General features: G+C 45.5%; 1 protein-coding gene across 3 annotated transcripts in view; it reads right to left on the bottom strand.

Annotated features, from left to right (window-relative positions):
* The window catches only part of ETV6 (ETS variant transcription factor 6), a 124,723-nt gene extending 101,587 nt beyond the window's left edge, over positions 1-23,136 (bottom strand). For 2 of the 3 annotated variants that reach the window (XM_074538988.1, XM_074538989.1), the window contains exon 1: positions 22,624-22,793. In XM_074538988.1, the coding sequence (XP_074395089.1) occupies positions 22,624-22,656 (33 nt within the window). In that variant the 5' untranslated portion in view covers positions 22,657-22,793. Of the gene's footprint in view, positions 1-22,623 lie in introns of all 3 variants that reach the window. The other variant, XM_074538986.1, reaches the window with a different exon arrangement.
* Between the last annotated feature and the right edge of the window lie 801 nt (positions 23,137-23,937).

The following is a 23,937-nucleotide window of genomic DNA, read 5'->3' as shown; positions in this document are numbered from 1 at the left end:
AAGGCTGCAGGCATTCAGACACAGCGCGTTTGTACAACTGCTCCCGTGTGTGAGCAGCAATCTGCACCAAGGGCTCACACAACAAACCATTAACCCTTGGCTGGCCCACTCACAGCCACTCCAAAACTCCCAAAGCTTCTTTAAGTACAGGCTGCACCTTGCTTTAAGCTACCATTCTCCTTTATAACTTGAATAAAATATGAATATGAATATTCATAATTGATATGAATTAACAGTGCGAACTGAGAGCATCAAGGTGAGAAGCACAGCAATCAATTCCTTAAAAAAAAAAAAAACAAAAAAAAAAGACCATACCATATTTTGTATTTCCTGAGGGGTGTATTTTGCAATTGTTTAAGTTTCAGCATCAGTGATGTATTTATTTTTTTTAAGGATAAAATCTTTCCATCTAAAAATTCTAACCAGATGTGAATTTCAGACTTCCAAATCTGGAAATGTTCAGATCGAGAGCTGTTGTTCTAGTATTTCAGCTATAATCATCACTATAAACACTAAAGTTTTTTATTATTTCACCCTCAAGTTATGAAGATGCTCAACTTATATCTGGCCAAAATTAAGTTCAGGTCCAGAAAATCTCAGTAGACACTTACAGGATCCACAGAACCTTAGATCACAGGAGTTTTGTACAACTCTGGTAATCTGTTTATGAAAGTTTAACAAAATTTTGGATGCAAATCTCATGTATGGCAATTCCCTGGGTGAGCTAAGAGTAAGTTTCGAAATTGGTACGTGTGCCTCCCTTTGATTTGCATCACAAATTGCAGGTTTCTAAGGGGGAGAGGTATCTTCCTTTCTTTCTTTAGCTGGGCTCTATTACCCTCTGAGATATTGCAGAGATGAGCAATCCCCTTCTGAACCACCAGCTCTGTCTGCCCTGTGCATCTCCCAAAACAAAAGAGAAAAACAAGAAAATATTCCTTGTGTTGTGGCTCTAACTTTCTACTAACCATTTAATAAATTTAATTCAACCTTTTATTAAATCATTTAGCCACTTAAAAAATCATTATGGAGATGTTATTTAGGTAAATCTTAACCCTTCTGGCTAAGGGATTAGATGTTAGTTAACTCAATGCCAACTAATTTGGTAGCACCTTTATGGCAGTGACCAATTTTTATTCTCATTCCATACAGTTGCTCTTTTTACACATCTTTAGACATCAATTCACTCCTTCAATCCTTTACAGAATTTGCTTCTCTGTGAAAACAAAGTTATCTGCATGTTCCAAACATCAAAGACAGCATCAGTCTATTGTTGCTACTGGCTTGTGCCTGTGATCTGTGGTGTAAGATGTCTGAGGTTGTTGAGTGCTGCACAAGACAACAGAGGAGTATTTTCTAAATTAGATTTTTTTTCTTAAATGCAGGGATTACTGAGGCACAGGCAAGGATTCAAGGATTCACCCATAAAAAAATCTAGCTGTTTCTGGGATTGGGAAAAAAAAAAAAAAAAAGAAAACCTACTTCAGACTAACTCTTCAGACAGCCTACAGTAGTCTCTAATTTTAGAAAGTAACATTACTTAAAAGTAAATGTAGCAAGTAACAACACATATTGCATATAAAATTATTTTTATATATATATAATCTATATTGCACTTAATGCAGCGTATTACAATAACATAATACATTTTGATCCCTAATTTATGAGCTGGAATTTACGTCAGTGGCAATTACTAATGGAAACTCCCATTGGTTCTAATCAGAGTGGATTAAGTCCTGATGCCAAGACTGCAACACTCACAAAAATCCTGGATCTATAGATGGAAAGAAACAAAAGTATATAAAATCCTGGGATATGATCCTGAAATTTGTTCTCTCGTAAACAATCTCACCGAGAAAATCCAACCCAGATGAAAGTTCTGAATCATATCCTACCAAAATCAGTGGCAAAGGTCCCAGAATGATCAACATGCCCAGAGGGATACAGTGAACTGAGGCTGGTCCTCAGAGGAGAAAAATGAATGGTGTCTCATGTGATACATGAGGAGAATGCAGCAAATGGAGTTGTAATGCTTTCTAAGCACTGTAATCCCACAACCTTGCAAACAGCTCCTGAGCTGAGATCCTGAAAAAGGTAATTTTCTTGAGATACACAAATTGCTGCTCTTAAAAGAGGGAAGTTGGCTGTCAGACCTTGGGGCTCATTAAGCAGCTTCCAGGGCTGACACAAGTCTGCCTGTTAGCACAATCATGAAGCATTTTATGCCAGGATAATTGCAAAGACTGAAAATCTCTTTGAAGACAGACAAGCAGATGTATTGGAACAGTCACTGCTCGTTTGGGTTGGGGTTTGGTGCTGGTTTAGGCTGGTGTTTGTTTTTAAACAGAGGTTCTACACTACTTAAACACTCAATGCATGATTAACATGGGTCATTACACTGCTGCAATAAAGTGTTTGCTTTGACCCTGTGCTGTCTCTGTGTGATTGTTCTGAGCTCACCTGGAGGTTCAGGAGTTTCTTCTCAAGTCAACTGCATCCGAGAGCCACCTGTCAAACAAGCTGGTTTCCATCCCCTGCAACCCAACTAGTACCACTTCCTCACTGTGCAGATGACTCCCTGCTCCACCTTCTGCATCCTTAATGATAAGACAGGTTCTACAGGCCAGATGTTGACACCAGCTGTGTCCTGGCTGACAGCTTGGGTGATTCCAGTGGGTTGGCATGAGTGGGCACAGCCCTGCAGTTTGGGTTCAGACAGAAGCACTGTTTGTGATGCTCTGAAAAGAGGAAATGTAAGGCAGCTATTGCCATGCATATCATTAAGCATATGCTTAAATGTTTTGTTGAACAGGTGCCCAAAGCACCAAGCTAAAGCAAAACAGGTTGCTATTCCCATATCAGGATTGTAGGTGCAACATAAGCTGCTCTCTTCTCACCCCTGCTCCTCTCTGCCTCAGTTTCCCCATTAGAAAACCAGGAAATTCCACTGATTTGCTTGTAAAGCCTTTGGAAACAGCAGCAAAAACACAAAACAAAATGTTTCATTGCTCCACCAAGGAGCAAGGCCTGGTTACCACTCACTACAATCTTTCAGGTAAATAGCTGCATTGTTTTCAGGAAGGACATTCCACAAGCTGGAGGAAGGGCACAAACACCACTGCAGCAGCGATGAACCACACATGTTACAGACCTGCAACAGAGCACCCAGCCATCTCCTGCAGGGGCAGAGCTGTCACAGGCATGATCTAAGATGCTCCTCACATCACCTCCATCATTTTTCTAAGGGTTGCACGTACTGACACGTGCAGACTTATCAGTGCTCACCAGGTCTGACTGACATTAACACAGCTGTGTGAGCAGAGTGTGCTGTGACTCAACCAGACCAGTAAAACTGCACTCACACTGCAAGAATTTGTTTCATGAGTGGACAGGCAGTGATTTTTACAGCAGTAACACTTTGCTATGCAGCCACACTTATCCTCAGACCACTCTGTCAATACTCTCTGCCTGCTATTCTTGTCCATGGAAAGCACTGATACAGCTTCAAAAAGATTTCTCTTCCTTTCCCTGGCCTGCACTCCCACACTTTCAGGAAGCTCTTTGAGCCTACCAACCTCTCATTTTCTAATCTGCTATTCCTACACACACACACAGAGTCCTCAGCAACTCTGCTTCAAACCACAAAAGGCAAAAAATCCAGAACCATCACAGGAGTCAGGAGTACACAAAAACACACAGCACCACAACTAGAGATGTAAGTGGTGAGCAAGACGCAGTTCCAAGAAATGCAGAGCAAGGTGCATTTGTTCTCACCGCTAAGTGGATATAAAGTACAAGCAAAATTCCTCCAGGGTCCCCCAGGGAAAGAAAACTCTTCCAGGAACTGATCCCCTTGCCCTTTCTCAAAGCATTTAAGAACCTGCAGCTCTTCACAGGGATACCCCAAAGGCAGGCAAGATGCTCAAAGGGTGCTCGTGCTCTCTCTCAGCACTTCAACAACTTTTATGTAAAGCTTCTGAGTGAAGCTCAAATTGGCACCAAAGGAAACCTTGTACCACCAGTAAAACATGCAGGAACACTCTCTGGGAGTAATGGCGGAGGAAAGAAGTGACCAGTGAAGAGTTGGAGATTATTATTATTATTATTATTGTTATTATTATTTACAGGACTGAAAACCTCCCACACACATACACACACACCTTTCTTGTCTGCAGTACTGGTCCTGAGCAGAAATTGCACAATAACATTGCTTGAGCTGATCTAATTCAAGGATGGATACAGCAAAAACAACTCTCAGAAACTTTAGTAAGCCCAGCAGGGGCAGCTCCAAAATTTTCTGTGCATCAGCTCAAATAACCTAAGAGGAGTGTACAAACAACTTGGAAACCTGCCTGATCTCAGACAAGGTGGCAAACATGGATTGTTTCAGCCTAGGAAAGGAAAAGGAAGGGAATAAAGCCTGGGAGCTGCTGTCCCTGAACAGAGCTGAGAGCCCACACCAGCAGTGGCACAGGAAGAGTGGCAGGACTCAGAGAAGCAGGGAGGGCAATGCACAGACATTCAGCAGGGCAACTGTGGAAGATACATTTCTAAATCAAGGATTTCTAATCTTACATAATTTGTTTTCACCACTTCCCCTGCCTTTCCCCCACAAAAAATTAAAATCACACTTCTGTATATTTAGCTCTATCTACTAATTACAATGTCCCGAGAACTAATGGCTATCTATTTACAGGGAAGGGTTAAGTTATAGGCTCTTTCCTTTCTGAAATTAAACTCACCAAAAACATTCAGCATCTGACCTTTTCACTCTCTGATATGCACTGAGCCCATGCTGAACAAGTGTACAGCACTGCTTGTCTGCACTCCTACCTTGGCACCTCTTTGTGCCGTGTCAAGTGTTCAGCAAGGAGCAACAGAATAAAGAGGAAATCACACCTCTGAGATGGGACAGGGCACAAAACCAAGAGAGACAACCACTCTAAACAAACCTGAAAGGGATTTAATAACTGGAGATTTCTTCCAATTGTTACAGCACCCACAAGGAGATGGTAATGAAATAACAGCCAGATGAATAGAAGACATCTGTCTTCTACAGCAGTCAACCAAACTGATGAGTTAGATCCTGCACCAATTTCTTATTTGTCAGAAACCTTCTGAATGTATTTTACTGGGAGGGAGGGATACAAACCTTCCCTCAGTACATGAGATTATTTAAGTTTTCCAACTTTGTAGGCAGTGCAGAGGCTCAGGAGAAAAAAAAAAAAAGAAAAATAAAAAGTACCACCAATTCCTATTTCTGCTGCTGCTGCTCTCATCATCTGCTATTCAGAAATTATCATTATTAGACAACATATTGTTTGTCTATATTTGGAGGGAAAGGTGTTCTTTGAGTCAGCTTCTTCAAGCTGAGTCAGGAAAAAACAAATTAATTATTTGAGTTCTGAAATGCTGAATCATTCTGCTTTCTATGAGAATACCTCAAAAGCAATAGTAATTAAACAGACAAGTGGACTTTGCTGTTAATAATCCCTAGGAATCTCCACAACTTCTAAGGGTTTGTTTCCTTGAAACCAAAGGCATTCTTTATTCCTCATATTTAAGCTTTCAATAAATGAATTAGAACTACTGATGTTGCCTGTGTGACAACATCTGTCTCTTGTCCTAACTTTCTTTATGACCAGTGCCACTGACTAATAAGGAGTTTCTCAGTCATCCCTTGCTCAGTTATCACTACAGGCTTCAGCCAAATCCTCTTGAATTCAGTGAAGGCTAGAGATCAGGTGCAATAAAACACAATTGCCTTACAATCTCTGTGTCACAAAGAATGACATCATTTCTCCTTTAGCTGCAGAATCTTCTTTAGCTTTTCAAATAACTTTGGACGGAGGAGAACTTCTCAAGTCTTCACCACAACATCATCTAAACTTCTATCAGCTGGAAGAAACTATTTCATTAAAATTTACACAAATCAGAAACCTTGGTGTAATACCAAATTGGTAACTTAGTCCCAAAAAGAGCAGATTTCAATATTGATTTTTATTAAAATTTAAGTTAATTATACTAGCCATGATTCAGGCCTTCTTTTGTGCATTAACCAACACAGCAGCACAGTGGCATCTACAGAGTTTTCCAGGTAAGAGTTCACAACAAAAGTTTTATTAGGAGGGACTAAAAAAAGAAGGGGTGAACTATCCAAAATCATTCCCCAGTGCTATTAAACCCTGAGCCCTACTACCACTAATTCTGCAGCATTAATCTTCCAGCAGGAGATTAAGGCAAGATCTTACTTATTATCTGTATAACAGAAGCACAAGCAGTTTCTACCACTCATCTGACTTCATTTTGCTAGGTGTTAACACTTTATGAAGTGGCAATCACATTAAATGACTTCAAGGTCACAGACAATACAGGGACAGAGCAGGGACTGGACTAAAACTTCCTGTACCTCCATAGAGTGACCTTAACCTGAGCCTACCCTCCTGTCCAGGACAAGGAGTAGATGCACAGGCTGGTATATTTTATAACCAGGCTGCAAGGCCAGCACAGAAGACACAAGAAATGTAAAACAAGATCTGAGAGCTGGCCTGGTTTTCTATCCAAAGGCTGTCACAGAAACCTTGCACAGCAAACTGGGCACATGCACCGAGTTCCCAGGAAAGCTGTGGTAAGCACAGCTCAAGGACTGCACCTATCAGTGCCATGTTTGCATGCTTTGAGGACATCATTTCAAGAGGTAACTGAAACTCTGAAATGCCCTCTAGATTAGGCACCTGGGACAAGCTTCCTGCCCTGGCCCAGAGAGGCTTCACGCTTTGCTGCATGGCTAAACAGGTCCAGACTGTCAGCACCAGTGGTACAGAACAGACAAATCTGCAATGAATGCAGGCAGGTTTGGCTTTCAGTGTTCTCAGTCTATCTCAGAAAGCTCAATACATGCCAGTACCTCTTTTTATTAAAGCAATGAAACTGAAACAGCTCGGCCATGGTGTGCTCAAACACAGAGCAAGCCACAAGATGACTGGGAGGCTGCAGGTGACAGTGGCAGAGCCTCTCACTGATACCACAAGGCTCATTCAGACCTCCAGGAAACAGCTCTACCCTTCACTCTCCAACAGCAAACCATGCTGCTTCAGATGCCTGCTGTATTTTTTTTTTTAAGCTGAGATGGCGTCTCAGCAAAAGAACCACCAAGTTTTCCTGAACCCCTGATCACTTTTCCTGTATTTAATCTACTTAGCCTGAAGGGACAGCTTTTGTAAAGAAAGTAGGTGTGAATCCTTAAAAGCTTCAATTCTGATGTCATGTAACACAGATCCAGCCAAGGTTTATTCAGAGTTTCATCAATGCTTTAATCACAGATTTGTTGGCACCACCACCACAAAACCATGTCCTGTCCTCCCCATGTTCCCCCCAGGCTGTGCCTTGCACCAGCACAAGCTGTCCATTTTCACCCAGGCCTGCTGCCCTGCCATGCACACATCCATTTGTGCCAGCCCATGGCAGAAGAAAGGGTGGAATGAGATCTTTCAGGGTGCCACCACCTTACCTTAAGAGCTTCATCAAACTTTAACCTCAGTGAAACAACAGTGGTGCACTTTTGTAGTGCCTTTAAAGAAAGGTTAAAAATTTATGGAGAAGTGATCAACTCAAAGCTGGATATGAGCAAATACTCCTTCAGACACACTGTCAGGGCAGGCAAGGATGGTGTGACTTGTACAGCCACGCTGTATAATTCAGGAATTGGCAGAGTCAACCTAGAACAAAGCCCCAGAACCCCTGCTGAAGTTACAATTTTCACATGCCTCACCGTATTTTGAGCAGGACTCTTCTTTTCATCATCCTCAAAGATCCTCACCTCTTATGAGTAAGAGGAAAAACAAGAGAAGGCCGGTCACTAGTTAAACAAACATCCCAGCACAAATGACTTGTGCCTGGAAAATGTTTGGGTTTCAGGGTTTCTTAACAAGCCCAGAGCCAGAATAATTAACAATGAACACCAGTGAGACCTGAGACTGAGGAATGGAGGGAATGCAGGCCCTGTGAGCCCACTATGTTTGCACACTGCTTGCTATCTGCACACTGCCTTTTCCTTTTAGGCAGATGCTGTGCAACCCAGCAGCAAGGGAAATCAGACAGTCCAAGATTATCCCTCCATCTGACATCACACAGTTAAAAAGTCAAAGTACTTTCCATTAGCAGTCTAAATCAGTCCAAGTTTAGGACCATATTGCCATATAAATTATCAAATCCTCACCCTTTTTTCCCCCACTGGAAGGACAAGATCAGACAGAATACTTCTGCTTTCCAAAACAAGGCTTATCATTTAGCTCCCATTTCAAGTGACTTGAAGAACAAACACTTCAGTCTCCCAGGGTGGTGTTTTCCCAGCATCCTCACCATCACCCCTTTTAAGGACTGTGGCTTCAAAAGTATGAAGGGTGAGGTAAAACTTGAGGTACAAACCTGCAGAAAAATTCAGCATGACTGTGCAGGGCTATCCATCTGTAATGATGAGAAAGGGGTGGGCTGAGCACTAGAAAAGGCAGGTATGGTAAAATTGAGCCCTGCTTCACCAGCCTAAAGTGAGTTCTGCATTAAAGAGTGCACCACCAACTGCTCATCTGTCACTGATGGCACTCCAGCACCATGAGCCCAGCAATGCCCAAAGCCTGAGTGGGAAATTCAGGAGCTAAGGTAGTTGGGTGCAAGTGAGTTAGAAATGAAAGATTTATCTATGAAACCAAATAATACAGCCTTTGGTCATGTTACTGTTGTGCTTGCACAGTGGGTTAGGAAAATGCCTGTCCAGACTTTGCATGGGATACACAGACATACTTCAATTTGCTTTTGTATGGAATGATAAAATTAACTTCCTTGTGTTTAACACTGGAAAAACAGAATTTCTTCAGCTATCAGCATCTTTTGGGACTTTCTGCTTCTGCTTTAATGTGTTGGTAGCAGGTGCAATGTCTTTAGACATTGAGGAGGCTCTGTAGCCAGCACCTAGAGCAGCAAAGGAAGGTCCCAGAGGCGACTCCAGGCTGCTGCAGTGGGACAGGACCTCAGGAAAATCAGAGGTGAGCAAGTTGTGCTTCACAGGCACCACAACTCAGTCCTGCCTAAAGCCAGGCAATGACACACAGTGTGAGAGCAGGCTGTTATAGTGGGGATGCCTGCCTGCTGCAGGACACCATTCCAGATGGGGGGATTTGTAAAGGTCACAGAAGCATCTGCAGGTTGAGCTTTTCCTTTTTAGCCAGCTCCCTTCTCTAGTTCCAACACAGGACAAGCACCATTTGAGAAATAGCTCAATAGAAGGAAAGCATTTGGTGCACACACAGTCCCATGAGAAGGTCCTGTCTGCTGGCTTGATCATTTTCTAACAGTTGTGTGTAGAAAAATGAAGTCCAGGCACTCAGTAAGCAACACTTCCTTCTCAATTTTCCCCGCTTTTGGGGATTTGAAAAGAAGAGTCAAGGATTGAAGGGTAAAAAGATTGAACTATCAAAGCAAGATAGTCACTCCATGCAGGTTTCAGGCATGCCAACTGAATAAATTAATGGAAGTGCTGGAATTGTCCCTGTATTGTATAACACCTGTTCATCATGTGGTTACATGTTTGTGCCATCTGAAGAAAGTTCCATGTAAGGAACTGTGTTCACTTATCAGACATGAGAAGAGGTGTGCCTGACACAGCACACAGCATTTGAATTATCTAACAATCTAATTATTTTTTCCACCCTCTGTCAGCCAAATCTTGAGAAAAGCGTCGAGAAATAAAATAGGTCAAGGCACTTCATGCCAATAAATAGCATCACAGCCCAAGAGGAGCGTCAAGGATAGGAAAATCCCCAGGAATTTTCCCAAACAAAATTCATTTCATAGTCTGAAGAACATTCCTCTCATGAATTTCAGATGGTCAGGTTACCTCTGCTAAGGAAACAGCACAACAAGATCAAGAAACAGAGCAGAAGGTCTGATTCACATGAGAGGTTTTCCTGTTATTTTTCCACTTGTCAGAGGCATCTGTACAGAGTCAAGCACCAAATATGAAAGTCCTAAATTAAAATGGAAAAACACAGTAGAGTCCTGGTCAGCTCAAAGGTCTGTCTAAGCTAATACCACATTTCCAGCAACACCCAACAGGAAATGCTCAGGGTAAGAGCACAAGGAATAAACTCTGTTGCACACACCCACAGAAATCCACAGGTTAGGGTTTTTCTGAGCCAAGGAGCACAGCTGTTCTCTTTGCAGTGAATGGTCCTGGATAAATCTGTGTAGTAGGAGCTGTCTTCTGAGAACAATTGCCTGCTTGGCCCTACATCACACCTGCTGGCAGCAAGTTTTGGAACCTCACTGCATGTTGTATGAAAACAGACTTCCCACTCTCCTAAACTGCCAGGTGCTTCCATCTGATCCTCCCATACAATGAGAAATAACCCTCTGCAATTCAGCTTCTCCCTGCCTCTGCCTCTCATGACTAAAGCAATTGATTTTTATGATGTTTTTATGATTTCCACAGGAGTCTGCAATGGGCCTTGCTGCTCATCATAGCAAACTCTTCATCCTCACTTTTAATTTCTTCAGTTTCAAGCCCACCCTACTTCTTTCGTTCTTGTTTTCCTTCCTACAACTACCTCCAATCCCACAGCCTAGAGTAGGTGTGCAGGATTACAGATATCAGATCTTTGCCTGGTTCAAACAGCTCCCTCTCTACAATTGTGTGGAGAGCCTCCCCATGCTCCACCTTGCAGCAGTGCCACAGAAAACCTTTAAATTTCTGTGTGTCTGGCTGTGAGGGTGGGTGGGCTGAGAGCAGCACAGCCTGGGAACCTCACTGCAAATCAAGAGAGAAATTCCAGCCCTGAAGTGCAGGACAACCCACCTGGGCTCTTACCATCAATATGTGGCTACAAAAACGTGCAGGTGAGCAGTGTGTTGGAACTTTGAAGACTGTGGTAAGTTTTCTCAGAAAATCCACAGGGACAAATTCTAAACAAAAATGCCTCTTTTTCAAGTAGATGTATTTATTTCCAGAAGCATAGATACCAACTAAACCACTTTTTTTTTTGTTTTTTCTTTTTTTTTAGCAAGTAATTTGATGAAAAGCATTCTGAGGACCAGTCAGTGCAAAGTGGCTCTGTTTCTCAGGTGTTATGTAGAGAGCAACCCAAAAACAGTACTTTCTCCATCCCCAAAAGTATCACTGTAGCCAACTCTACTAATTCAATCCCTTAATTTATTTTGGGGTTTGCTGGTTTTTTTTTTTTTCCTCTTTAGAAGATGGAGATTTAAATATGCATAGACTAACTGTAATGTTTAAATGTAAATATGCTCTAAACCTCACTCCAGGCCAGCATTCAGTGTCCTCAGTAGGCAAATCATGGAAGGGACTTTCACACCTTCCTCACTGCTGCGCCAACAACCTGGGTCTACCTATGCTCATCTTTTAACTGAGGCTAAGAAAATTACAGAATCTCAGTTGTTACTTGGGAAAAGACTTCTCCTCTTGTTCAACAAAAAGGAGGCTGAAGCCTACACAGCAGAACAAGTACTTCTCATATGACAGGGTGCCCTGTGGACCAGTGATGGGAAACAGGGAATTATGAAACCCCAGTCTAGACTGAAGGCAAACAGACCTCTCTCTCATCAGTATTTAGGTTCACCCCATAACTCCACTCGATGAAGTGATGGTGACATCAGCCTTCACCTCCTGGGGACATGCACAGGGCCGTGAGGTTGTCACCCCAAGCAGGAAGAGCCAGCAGGAGCGATGGAGGAGCAGAGCATCACCTGCCCAGCCAGCAGGGAGGGGGGACCCTGCAGGCAAAGGGCTGGGGACACCCCTGTGGGGGAGCACAGGGTCACTGAGCTGCAGCCCACGGGCACCAAGGGACTCCAGGATGCCACTCTGCTCCCATCTGGGAGACAGGACAGTCCTGGGCCCTCCCTCAGGGCGAGGGACAACACAAACATGGAGCTAACAGAGACTTTTGGGTGTCACACCTCTCCTACAGGACATGAGCTAAAACCTGTTGCTTCTGAGCCTTTTCTTCCCAAGAACACTGCTGCCATAAGGGGTTTGGGTCATCTGGAACCAACAGCCTGTTCTGCAGCTACCACGGCTCCCCTTCTTGCTGGCAAAGCCAAACCTTGATGCCAAACTGGAGGAATCTCTCACATCAGCTGATTTCCATTGCTGCAGCACTCTGTGGCTTCAGATGGAGCTCACCACTAAAGCATTAAATGAAAACAGTATAGAGGGTAACACGCAGAGAAGAGAAAAATATTCTGACTGGCACTGCAGTTAAGGCATTATGTCTCAACATGTACAATGGTTCCAGGCCACTTCTTTTAAAAACTGAAATTTTAAGGGGTTTGGGTTTTTTTCCCCCACATTTAATACAAACTAAGGAACATGAAACTAGAGTGCATTGATATCCAGGTATAACAACAATAGCAGAAAATAATTTTAAAGATAAATCTCAAGCACTAAATGCCAAAGCACATTCAAGCAAGTGGGACCCACTGTTCTACCTCTAGAGCCTGAACCTGTCAAAGAGCAAAGCTTCTGGTAACAGATAAGGAGAGAAGATTTTCTTCTTTCAGTTCAGGCAATTAGTTCATTACAATGACTACATAATCCAAAGCTGGGAAATGCTTTAGGGCTGCAGAAACAGAAAGCTTGTTTCCTTCCTCCAGTCAACAAAAGGTGAGAGGTGAGGGTACAAAATCTACTAATACTAAATCAACATGGCAGAAAACAATCAGTACAATTAAAAAAATGAAAATTCATGTGCTTAAGAAAAAAGCTTGTTATTCCATAATATCACTTGAAAATGTACCAGATACTTCCATTTCATCAATTTTAAACCTTTCTTTCTTCTTCAGAACTACTTTTAATGTTCAGGTTTTGATGCTGGACACTGCACTTGCAATTACATTTCACTGCAAAGCCAATCATAACAACATGCAAAATTATTACCAAAAAAATCAATCATTCAGCAAATAAAGTAATTTGTTATTTGCCAAAATAAAAACCTAACTAAATCTTTATGAGACTATCCAATTACTTAAATAGATATTTGTGGGCATTGTATAGATTAACAGAGAAGAAAACTAAATTTAGGTTAAAAGCCATTTTTAGCTGCACATCAATACATTTTAATGGCCATCCAACACTCTTTAGGAAAATACCTAAAAACTACACATGCAAAATAATAGCAGAATTGATTTTGTATAGCCATTCTTCTGTTTGCCATTTAAAAACCAAAAAAAAAAAACCAAAAAAAAACCAAAACCAAACACAGTCAAAGCATGATGCAAAGTCTACAAATGACAGCATTCCTTAGCAAGTGACACAGCTGAGTGAGTGTTGGCAACATTTGGCCAGGCAGTGAGAGCAGCAGCTCTGATGCCCATTGCTACAAGCTCCAGTTGGGACCCCATTTGTCACACCCGTGCAAAGGAGTTAATGCCTCAGCAACACATTTCACAAGGGTGATAATGGTAATTAGGAGACCTCTGAAAAGCATGGGTAACCCACATTTGGCTCTTAGAAACAATCAATTGTCTCTTCCCCAAAACCAGAAAACTTTTTCAAATCCTGAGCTGTAATTCAAATTTTGTGCATTCCCTCAAAGTTTTCCCTTCTGGCACCTGAATCTGGGTAAATACAGAAGCAAAGCCAATCTCTTGCTAGTCCAAGCAACCTTGACTTCATGAGTGTCTGAGTCACAGACACCAACTCTTCCTTAGCTCTCTTCTCACTAGCAATTAACTACACTTCTGGAAATCAAGACTGCAGGAGCTGAGACTTGAAAAGAGCCTGATGGAGAAGTGTATTTAAGACCATCCTTCCAGAGTACAAAATTTTATAGGGAAGCATCTGAATTCCTACACAGCATCAGAGCAAGTCTATGATCTTATCCCCAACGAAGTCTCTGTTTTGGGAAAGGTTTAGCACACAGAAAAAAACCTAACTTTCCCCAGGGGAAATAGAGGGAGGTTCCCCCACACACAGGCTGTTAGTCTTAGTATCTTCCTCATGTTCATCCACCCTCTTTTTTAAAATCTATTTGCACTTTTAGCCTCCACACCACCCTGCAGCAGTGAGCTCCAAAGCTCCACAGATGGAAGAAGCACTTGTTTTAATCTCCCTGGCTAGTAAGGTCATTGCCTGCTCTTAACTATGAACTAGCAGGAGTTGCTCTCCTTCCTACACTGCTGTGCAATTTTACCATTTTCTATTAGATCTCCCTCAGCAGTCTCCTTTCCAAGCCAAAAAGTCCCAGGCACTGCAGCCTGTCTTCCTGTAGAAGCTTCCCCAGGCAACTCCACTGCACATTTCTGTGTATTCTCCAGTAGTCAGAAAGGCACACTGTAATCAAAACTGATAAACAGAATAGATTCAAACTGCAATATACAGATAATTTCTATTTTACTCCCTGTTGCTTTCCCACTATGTTTTTTTTTTTTGCCTATTTCACCCCAAATCGAAAACTGAGCTCAGCTTTCTCTTACATTCACTAACCAAACCATTTCCTAAAATATGATCCCAGGTGCCAGACCATTTCTGGGAGGTCTATCAGCAGTACTGAACATCTCAAAGAGACCTTGGTGCTTCTATTAAGCAGAAAGTTTTGACAGTGCCCCACTCAAAACTACCAAGGAAAACCCCCATCCCTGCACTTTCTGCCCACTCCTCCAAGGCTGCAGCCACTGCCTGTCAACACAGCTCACTTGGCTGTGCTAATTGGCTCTGCATACACCATCAATTCACTCTCTTCTCACTTTGAGGTTGTAATTTGTCCCCATTGGGAGGTAATAGAAGCCAGCACATGGTCAGTCATGGATGACTCTGATGACTCAGCTGCTGTGAGGCAGTTTGCTGGGACAGCATCTCCAGTGTACAGGAGCCCAGTATTTACTGTACAACGGGTGATACATATCTCAAGCCACAAGCCATGAAACATTTTACATCCCAGAACCTTCTCCTGGAAGCTGCTCCCCCAGTCTTCCCCAGGTCCTCTTCCAGAGAGCACATTTGCTCAAGTCATGAGACAGTGACACAACCACTCAGTCTGCCAACTGAGAATGGAATCCATACCCATCAACACTCCTGTTCCAGCAAGCTGGTGCCATTCCTGGAACCCCTGGCAGCACTGAGTGCATCCCCATCCCTCTGTGAAAGCAGCCCAGCCCTTCATTTCCTCTCCTCCAGGGAGATGGTGGGTCTGCCACTCAGGTGTGCACCCAGCATGGCAAGGGCATCCAACAGCTGCACGTGTCCCCAGCAGGCTGCCCAAGCCAGCCGTGGTGCTCTGAAGTGCAGGGAGGCGTGCCCATGAGCTGGAGTGACCCTGCTGGCACCATGGCAGGGGAAGGGCAGTGGCACATGTGACAATGGCCCATCAGCACCACCTCCTTGCCTCTGCAGGCTTTAAGCTGCAGCCAGTCTTTAACAGTGGTGCCTGCTGGAAACATCCAAGCAGCCTCTCACAGATGTGGCAGGGAAGATCCATCTGCTGAGGAATGTTTTTCTCAGTAGCCTCCAGTGACAGATGGAACCAAAAGCCTCAGCCCAGAACCTCAAGTTCCTCACACTCTAACAAAGCTCAGCTTTGGCCAGGTCAGAAAATGCTTGGCTTTGCCTGTGTTTTAAAGCACAAGGCAAGCAGGAAGATGAGAACAAGCCATTCAAGAGGGAATGTGGTAAAACAACTGTCTCCAATTCTAACCCACCAGGAGAAAAAACCTGTTAGTTCTGCCATAGAGAAGGGAAATCACAATATAGACCTTTATAGAAGGCCAGGAAAGGGCTCCCCAGTACAGCTGTAAATGCTGTCATCACTGCATTTCACCTCCAAGAGTATCAGCAAAGCTCCATGGGGCTCCACCAATGACAGAAACTACCCTGATGTGAAATCCTTTGTAAGAAAAAAGGAGGAACATAATGGGGAAACATGGTTTGCAGCTACAGAATGCCTTGTTGTGGCCCTACTATCTGGGTAAATCCATCTCTGAATTTTAGTACTGCTATCTCTGGCACTGTTATTAGACATTTTATTTACCTAGTAGAGCTCCAAGTTCATAGATTTCCACAGAATCCCAGACCATGTAGAAAACATTCCTAGTTTCTGTTAAGATATGTTTAGGAGGATTCCACTGAAGACAATGAAAAAAAATCACTTCAGCTACATTCAGTTGAAATTTGAACCATATAAAGAACCTCACTCTCTGCTTCATTTCTTCAGTTTTAAGGATAGTCCCTAGTGGTTGTCAGTTGGTTTTCTCCAGACTAAACTCCTAAAACAAATAATCTACAATTTCTTGATCTAGCCCTACTTGAGCTGGCTAGGAAAAGCCCAAAACAAAAACTGCAACAAAAGCAAACACAACAAAAAACGCCACGAAATCATTCATTGTCCCCACTCATAATCATATTTAATTTTAGTTTAAAATTAAACATCCAAACTCTGGATTTAATATTGGGCAGCTGTTAATAGTTAAATATGGGAAATCCAGCTGCCACATCCAAAGGACTTTTTTGGAGTTGTATTAACACATCTCAGTGCTACTCTTGGCAATATACACATCTTTAAAATGATCCCCAATGCTATGTATTTCTATGTGCATACATTCCATAGAACACCAACACACACTGCAGTGAGAATCTCCTTCAGACCCTTTTTCTCTCCAGACTGTCCTCACCAAGACAGTCTTTGCAAACTATACAAGAACAACACGGAAGCAAAGACACTGCACATGGTTTAACAAGGAATAACCTTTGGAAATTCATTTAGATGAAGAATCATTTATAGCTTTCCTTAACTGCTGTACCCAGCTCCTTTAGAGCTTTGTAACATTACAGCAGATGATACTATCTATCAGTAAAAAGCTTAACCCTTTTCAAAATCCTTTATTTATCAGTGCTCCAGGACGTTCCACAAACAAGTTTAACTTTGAGCTGGAGTTTTCTGCATTTATTTTCCTGCCAGCAGTGGCATAAAAAAAAAGAAAAGAAAAACCCAAAAGCAGTCACTATAATCTAGGCTTGAGTCCCATATGCTACTAAAGAAGAAGATGAAGAATGTAGTTCTCTGTGCTTCAACAAAACACTGCCTGAAGACAAGTCAGCAACATCAGAACCAGTATGGTCTGAATTTGGCATGGGTTGTAGACCTAAAAAATAACCCACACTAGCAGGAATCAGTGGTAAAAGCACAGAAGTTTGGTCTCTGCTCTCTTTGCTCAGGCTGAACATACCTGGTTTGGTTGCTCCACAACTGCCTGGAGAAACATCCCACCATGGGCTGCTCCAGGCACCTCCTTCCTTTGGGAGGCACAGGGACACGCTGCAACTTAAAACTTAATTACTGTGGCAATGCTAGCAGTTCATCATCATCCTGTCCTCACCAGGGAAGGAGTTAACACCTGGAAGAACTGTGCATGGAACCTGCTCTGCATCAGCTTCAGGGAGCCCTGGGAAGGGCAGTGGTCAGGGAAGGTGGTGGGGATTGCTCTGGCAGCCACATCTGGCTGCCATCCCTCCCTGCCAGGAACAGGATTGTGGCAGCAACACGTGCCAGCCTCTTCCAAAGCCACCTTCCATGTAGGCTGTGGGCACAGAAACACCACCCTGCCCACGTGTGGCTGATCCAGACCTCAGGACACGCTGAAGCTCCAAGATCCTGCTCTGACTGCTCAGCAGAAATAGGGGGCCCACACCAAAAAGCAACAGCCAAACAACCACCACCAAACCCCTGCCCCCAAAGCACTGTGTGAACTAAAAAGCCAGGTACAAACCAGATCACTGTGCCTGATTTCTGTAATAAACACTGTTTGTCTCCATGCTGCATTACAAGTACTTAGCCCTGCTACTGCCCTGCATAGGAACATTTATTATTATTTTATGCTTGTTTCACAGATAGGGAAAGCAAAAGACAAGGTGATCACTTTCAGATCAATTTCAGCACTGGCTTTTGAGCAGCTGGTACTCTGGGGATGCTCAGCTGAAGGCAGTGAACTACAAAATACTCCAAAACAAACATATGCAAAAAGAACCCTAAAACAAGTTAGCCAATTTTTGGACTGTAGGTCAAAACCGTATTACTGGCCAAAACCACCAGTCACCTCAGTTCTTTCCCTTTCCTGCAGTAAGCAGTTTATTAGGAGAACTTTTGTCAAAAGAACTCAGAATTCAAGCACTGCAGGACTCAGATAACTTTTCTAAAAGGCAGAAAGATTGCTTCTGTGTCACTGTGAAAGACTTCATGTCCCTCTTATCATCATTTCTATCAGCACAGCACCGTTTAGCCACCTCCCTCCAAAAGGCACTGTGGGATGCACGCTGCAATATGCATATAAATTATCATTAAAGTATACTCTGTTTCACTGGGGCATTTCAGATTCAAGATGCTCTTTTAATGGGTTGCCTCCCAGGAAACTGACTTCACCTGTAATGACACAGTGAATGCTAATGACCACTGTTTAATTGGGACAGTGCTAGTAAAATTTTGCTTCAGAGGGATTCAATTTACTTGGTGCCAAGGAGTTAAGTGATTAATCAGGTGTTAAATGGTATGTACTTCCAAACACTGCTCTTCTACCATTCAATCCTCCACCACTGGATTTAATGACAGCTTTGTCACTGGCACTAACAGAAGGAGGATCCTCCTCCCTGTACACAGTAAACACGGAGGAACATGCTCTGCACTGGCAGATACTCAGCCTTGGCTGAGGGCAGCAGATTCTGGCCACGAGGAGCTGAACAGTCCCTCAGCTGGGAAGCCTTCAGTGAGAGAGAAGAAGCATCGATAAGGGAGCAGGAGACATAACCCACCATCGAAAAAGTCAGTCAGGGAAAACAAAGATTGAAAACTCAAACACTACACTGATTCCTTGCCTTTGAGCTTCTTCTTTCCTCTGTCTTTTTTAAACTATTACAAAGCAAATCATTCAATCCAAATGAGCACTCTGTGAAGCCCTTCAGCTACAGGATCCTGTGCTGAGGGACTCCTGCAGCCACCCCACTGAGCTCAGCACAAGAGAGAGCAACTACATCCACCAAGCTTGCACCCACATAAAATCTGCACTGAAACAGTTGTGAAACCTGATTTCAGCGAGACTCTGTGCCTCCTGTGCTGCCCACAGACAGCACAGAAAGCACTCTGAGTCTCAGCTCAAGCATCAGCCAGGGGCACACAAGGGACCCTGGGCTCTGAGAGCTCCGGGTCTGCAAGACCTGAAGCAGCTGATCTGTCCCCATATCCCCAGTTTTAGTTCCCACACAACTCCACACTTGTGCTAGCACAATTGTATGGTCACATGGTAAGTCAGACTAAGCAACTGAAAGTGTCATATTTATAAAAAATAAACAAATTAAACTGTGCCCTTTGGGACCCCTCCACTTGCCTGCTGTATTTTCAATCTCTGTATGACACCACAGTGATGTTCTCAAGGTATATTCATTTCAGGCAAAAAATTAAGGAGATCCTGACAATCAGAAAGCTCCAGGTGAGGTTTTGAACAGAACTTATCACCACATAGACCTTAATTAATCACAAAAATCATCATCTGTGTCTAAACTGCTAGTCTGTCTCCCCTTGAGCTTTTGCTTTGTATGTCTTTGCCAAGATGTTTACACTCCCCTGGTGCCTCAGTTCTCCCATCTGTGGGAGGAGAGGTGAGGCCCTAAGGATCACTTGCCAGTACTGTAATGAGTGCCAACACCGTGGCACTATTTACAACAATATCATCAGCTAACTACTGTGGCTCAGGATCAGAGGAGCAGGTTTACTACCAACACAGATATTCCATCTCTGAAAAAAGAGTCTGACCATCACAACCACACCAGACGCCCCTTCCCAGCTGACCTCAGAGGCAAAAGCCTTCAAGCCCTCTCATATTGGATTCACCACAGCCCCAAAGCCTCCCAGTCAATGCACAGCACACTGACATCGGAAGCTGTAGCAAAAACTGAGGGCTCAACCTTCATCCTTATCTCTCACCCCCGAGATTTTACCTTCTAAACCCCAGGATGAGTTCTCTCCTCAGCTTCAGACCCTACACACACGCCTAACCTGCCTGCCACAAGCGCACAGTGGGTCTGCCTGCCATGCCAGGCAAGCACACACCCAAGTGCTGGCAGGCTCTGGCTATCAGCAAGGTATTTTTCATCTCCCACAGGAGTCAGCCAGCACATACCTGCTGCAAAGCAAGCACACATCAATACACAATCACACACACATACTGATAACTACTTCACACAACCTAAGATATTACTGCAAGCTTACACTGATTACCAGTAATAAAATATACACCAAGACTTCACCTCCTCAAAGTTTTCCCAAATCTGATTACAGCACTTCTCTAACACGACAAGAGCAGCTCGGGCACAAAGAAAGCACCAGCCTTCACCTTCTCTGCTGAACCTTTCCGTGCTCATCACCCCAGGTGCTGTGGCATTGACTGCCTGCACCCCTGTCCTGAATTGGAGGAGGAAGGGGAAGAAAGAACACCAACAACAAACCAAGAAAAGAACAAGAAAACAAGAAAACAAGAAAACACACCCACCGGCACCACTGCTTCCCGTTCACAGGCTGCCAGTGAAAATTTGTGGCATCCACGCAGCACAACACTCCCCTACTTTTCAGAACAAGGCAGCGAAGTTGGGGTACTCTGTGCTGCTTTTTTCCCCTGCCTCAATATCACATTCCATGCCATGAGCCAGACTGGAACACTGAAGAAATTATCAGTTGCACTCATATAATCAACTAACATTTAAACAGCTCCTCTTAAATCCAGCTGCTGAACGCAATCACCTTTACAACCTGGTTTAAAAAGGTGTCCAAAAAGCAACGATAGTCAGAAAAGCTGAAGGGAAGGCTACTCAGAACGGTTAGACTGGTAAAGAAATGTTTTCATTTGAAGTTCACATTTCTGACTGCAAAGTTTTAATTTTAAAATTTGAAACTGCTAAAATAGCCAGTAACAGAGAAGCCTGTAACAGCAGTTTCTACATGTAGACAAAAGGTACATTAAAAAATAAGCTCGGATCATGTTTACAATCAGTCACTTCTTTAAAAAAATCAGTTTTCCAGTAACTGTTGAAATGTAATGGAAATGTGGCATTTGTTAATGTCAAAACTGAAGGAAAAGTCTGTATCTCTCCAGTTAGGAAACTGATTACTTACAGTACAATTCTGTAACGTACCTTAGTGACACTGGGTAAGGACCAGTTTTGCAGTTTTACAGTTCCTGAAATCAACAGCATGGTTGTTGATTTCAGTAAGAGCAGAAGGAAGCCTCCTATTTTCAAAATGACACTTCGAAAACAAGGAAATACAGCTCATATGACACAACTTTTTCATTACATTTGTGTTCTTTGGTCCAGAGAACACATTCTACCTTTCCACGGAGCTTACCAGAAAAAAACAGCAGCTATATCTCATTTTATATATCTTTAGGAAGCCAATGAGTTAATAGAACACGTTTTGCCTGCATTAGCATTTCACCATAGAGTAACACACATACAATACCCCGTTATCCAGTTTGCCTGTCTGTGTTACGAAAAGTCAAACTAGACTCTAAGCCACGAGACTTCACGGGACACAGGCCTGATTGCATTTAACTCAGCAAGAGAAAACACACCCAGAAGTTTTCAAATTGTGTTCCCACCATCCAGAAGGCAAGACTCCCCCGTACGCACACGGGACAAGCAAACAAAAGAGCATCATGCTGAATAAGTGTTTATTCCAGAGAGAGTCTGGAAGTCACCTCTTTCTTCCGGGCAGAGAGAGACAACCACTAAAGATCTCTTTCTTACTCGGGCACAGCTAGTCAGGAGCAGAAGGGAGATTCCTGGCTTGCAACAAGACAAAGCGACTCCTAAATAAAATGCAAAACCGGGGAGTGAGGGAAGGCGAGAGGAAAGCAGTGGGCTGCTAGATAGGAAGGGTCTGGACAAAAAAGGAAACTCAATTTTGTTTCCATTGTCTCCGCTTCATGCCGCCTCCACTTAAAACGATAAACTTCCCTGGGTAAGCCCTTGTCCAGCAGGCCAGGGCAGGGGGAAACACATCCCACATCCCTCAGCCCCTGCCGGAGCGGGGCCGGGCGGGCAGCCCTGGCTCTCCCCTACCTGCCACCGGCAAGCGGTGCCAGGAATCGCAACCACTAAAATAAACAGCAGTAATACGGATAAGAAGGGGGAAAATATTAAAATTCAGTAAAGACAGAGAGAAAAAGACAGAGGGAAAGACCCACGACCCACCGCAGGCGGAAGCAGGAGCGGCTGCATCTCCCCGACGGCAGGAAACTTTCTACGAAGTTGCTGGCGGGGACGGCGGGCAGCCGAGCCCGCGGGAGGCCGGGCCGGGCTCCGGGGCCCCCTCACAGCTCCGTGCCGTGAGAGCCACGCCGGCCGAGCCGGGCCCGCCGCCGTGTTCCCCCCGGGCAGCGCAGGGCGCTGACAGCCCGCGGCACCGCGGCCGGAGCGCCCACAAACGGGGGCAAGGACCCCCGCCCGCCCGCGTGAAAATCAGAGGAGGGAAAACCAGTTATTTCCACCAAAATAACCCTGGGCAAAGCACGGCGGAGCCCACCGCCCCGACCCGCGCTGACAGGGGCCGGCCGGGCGGAGGGACGGGGCTTTACCTTGATGCAACACTGAGCAGGAGTCTCGGACATCTCTCTGGAGGGACTCGGCGGAGCCCGACGGGGCAGGCGCGGGCGGGCAGACGGGAAGTTCTCGGGCTTTCCCCACTTTCCGCTCCTCTCCCGGCGCGGCGGCGCGGCCCGACCCGGCCCGTCCCCTCAAGGGGAAGTGGCGGCCGGGGGCGGGCGCGGCGGGCCGGGGTGGCGCGGGGGGGTCGGGCCGCGGGGCCGGGGCCGCTCCTCGCTGCTGCCGCCGCCGCTCCCCGCGGGCGCGCGCGCGCGGCCGCCCGCGCCCCCCCCACCCCGCGCGCGTGTGCGCCTTGCGCGTGCTCGCGGCTCCGCGCGAGAGGCGATGCGCGCGCGCGCGCGGGAAGAGGGGAAGAGGGCGCGGGAAGGGAAGTGGGGGGCGGGGGGACGCGGCCCCGGTCCCCGCCGGTGTTTTCCTTCCTGGAAAAGAGAGAAACCGAAAGGCGGCAGCGGGGGCCGGGCCGGGCCGAGCGCTGCGCCCCGCCCCGCGCCGCCGCTCATTGATCCGGAGTTTCGGGGCCGAAACTGACGTGGGTTCCCGGCACCCGCACCGCCCCTTAAAGGAGCCGCGCCGAGAGCGACCGCCACCGCCGGCCCAGCGCCCCCGGCCCGCGGGCGGAGCAGGCGTGCGGCTGGCTCTGGCCGGGCCCTGGGTGCGCTGCGGGTCGGCCAGGGCTGGGGGAAGCTGGAAAGGCGCGGCCAAGTCGCGTCGCCGTAGCCAAGCCGGGACCGTTTGACACCGCGTGGGCCCTTTAAGCGCCGAGCGGCGGTCCCGGGGCGGGCGGGCCCCGGTGGCACAGCGAGCTTTGTTCCGCTGCCGCTCGGGCAGCTCCGGCCGGGAAGCGGAGCGCGGCCGCTGAGGGCACGGGGCGTGTGCGTGAGGCGCCACCGGCCCGGTTCGGCCCTGTCCGGTTCGGTCCCGTGCTCAGAGCCCGGCAGGCCCGGCCCGGTGCCCGTGTTCAGAGCCTGGCCAGGCCCTGCGTTCGGACCCCAGAGCGGTTTCAGGGATGTGTCTGTATCACCCGCAGCGGGTGGGCACAGCCCCTGCCTTGTGTGTGATTCCCATCCGCGATGGGGTCAGCGCCCGGTTCTGCCTGGCTCCTGCACGGTGTAGCCCCAGCCCTCCTGATGAGAGGGAAAAGAGCAGGGAGAAAGTGAAAAACACCTCGGCCATCTCTTCATCCAAATCTCTCTGATTTTACGGGCAGTTTCTGGGGGCCTGACTGGTTTTTAGATGCACCCGCTTTATTGCAAGGCCTGAAGCTGCCTGGGAGCAGGGCACTGCTC

This window comes from Zonotrichia albicollis, chromosome 4 (genome assembly GCF_047830755.1).
Source record: "Zonotrichia albicollis isolate bZonAlb1 chromosome 4, bZonAlb1.hap1, whole genome shotgun sequence".
Lineage (NCBI taxonomy): Eukaryota > Metazoa > Chordata > Aves > Passeriformes > Passerellidae > Zonotrichia > Zonotrichia albicollis.
This window is presented reverse-complemented; position numbering and strand designations above follow the sequence as displayed.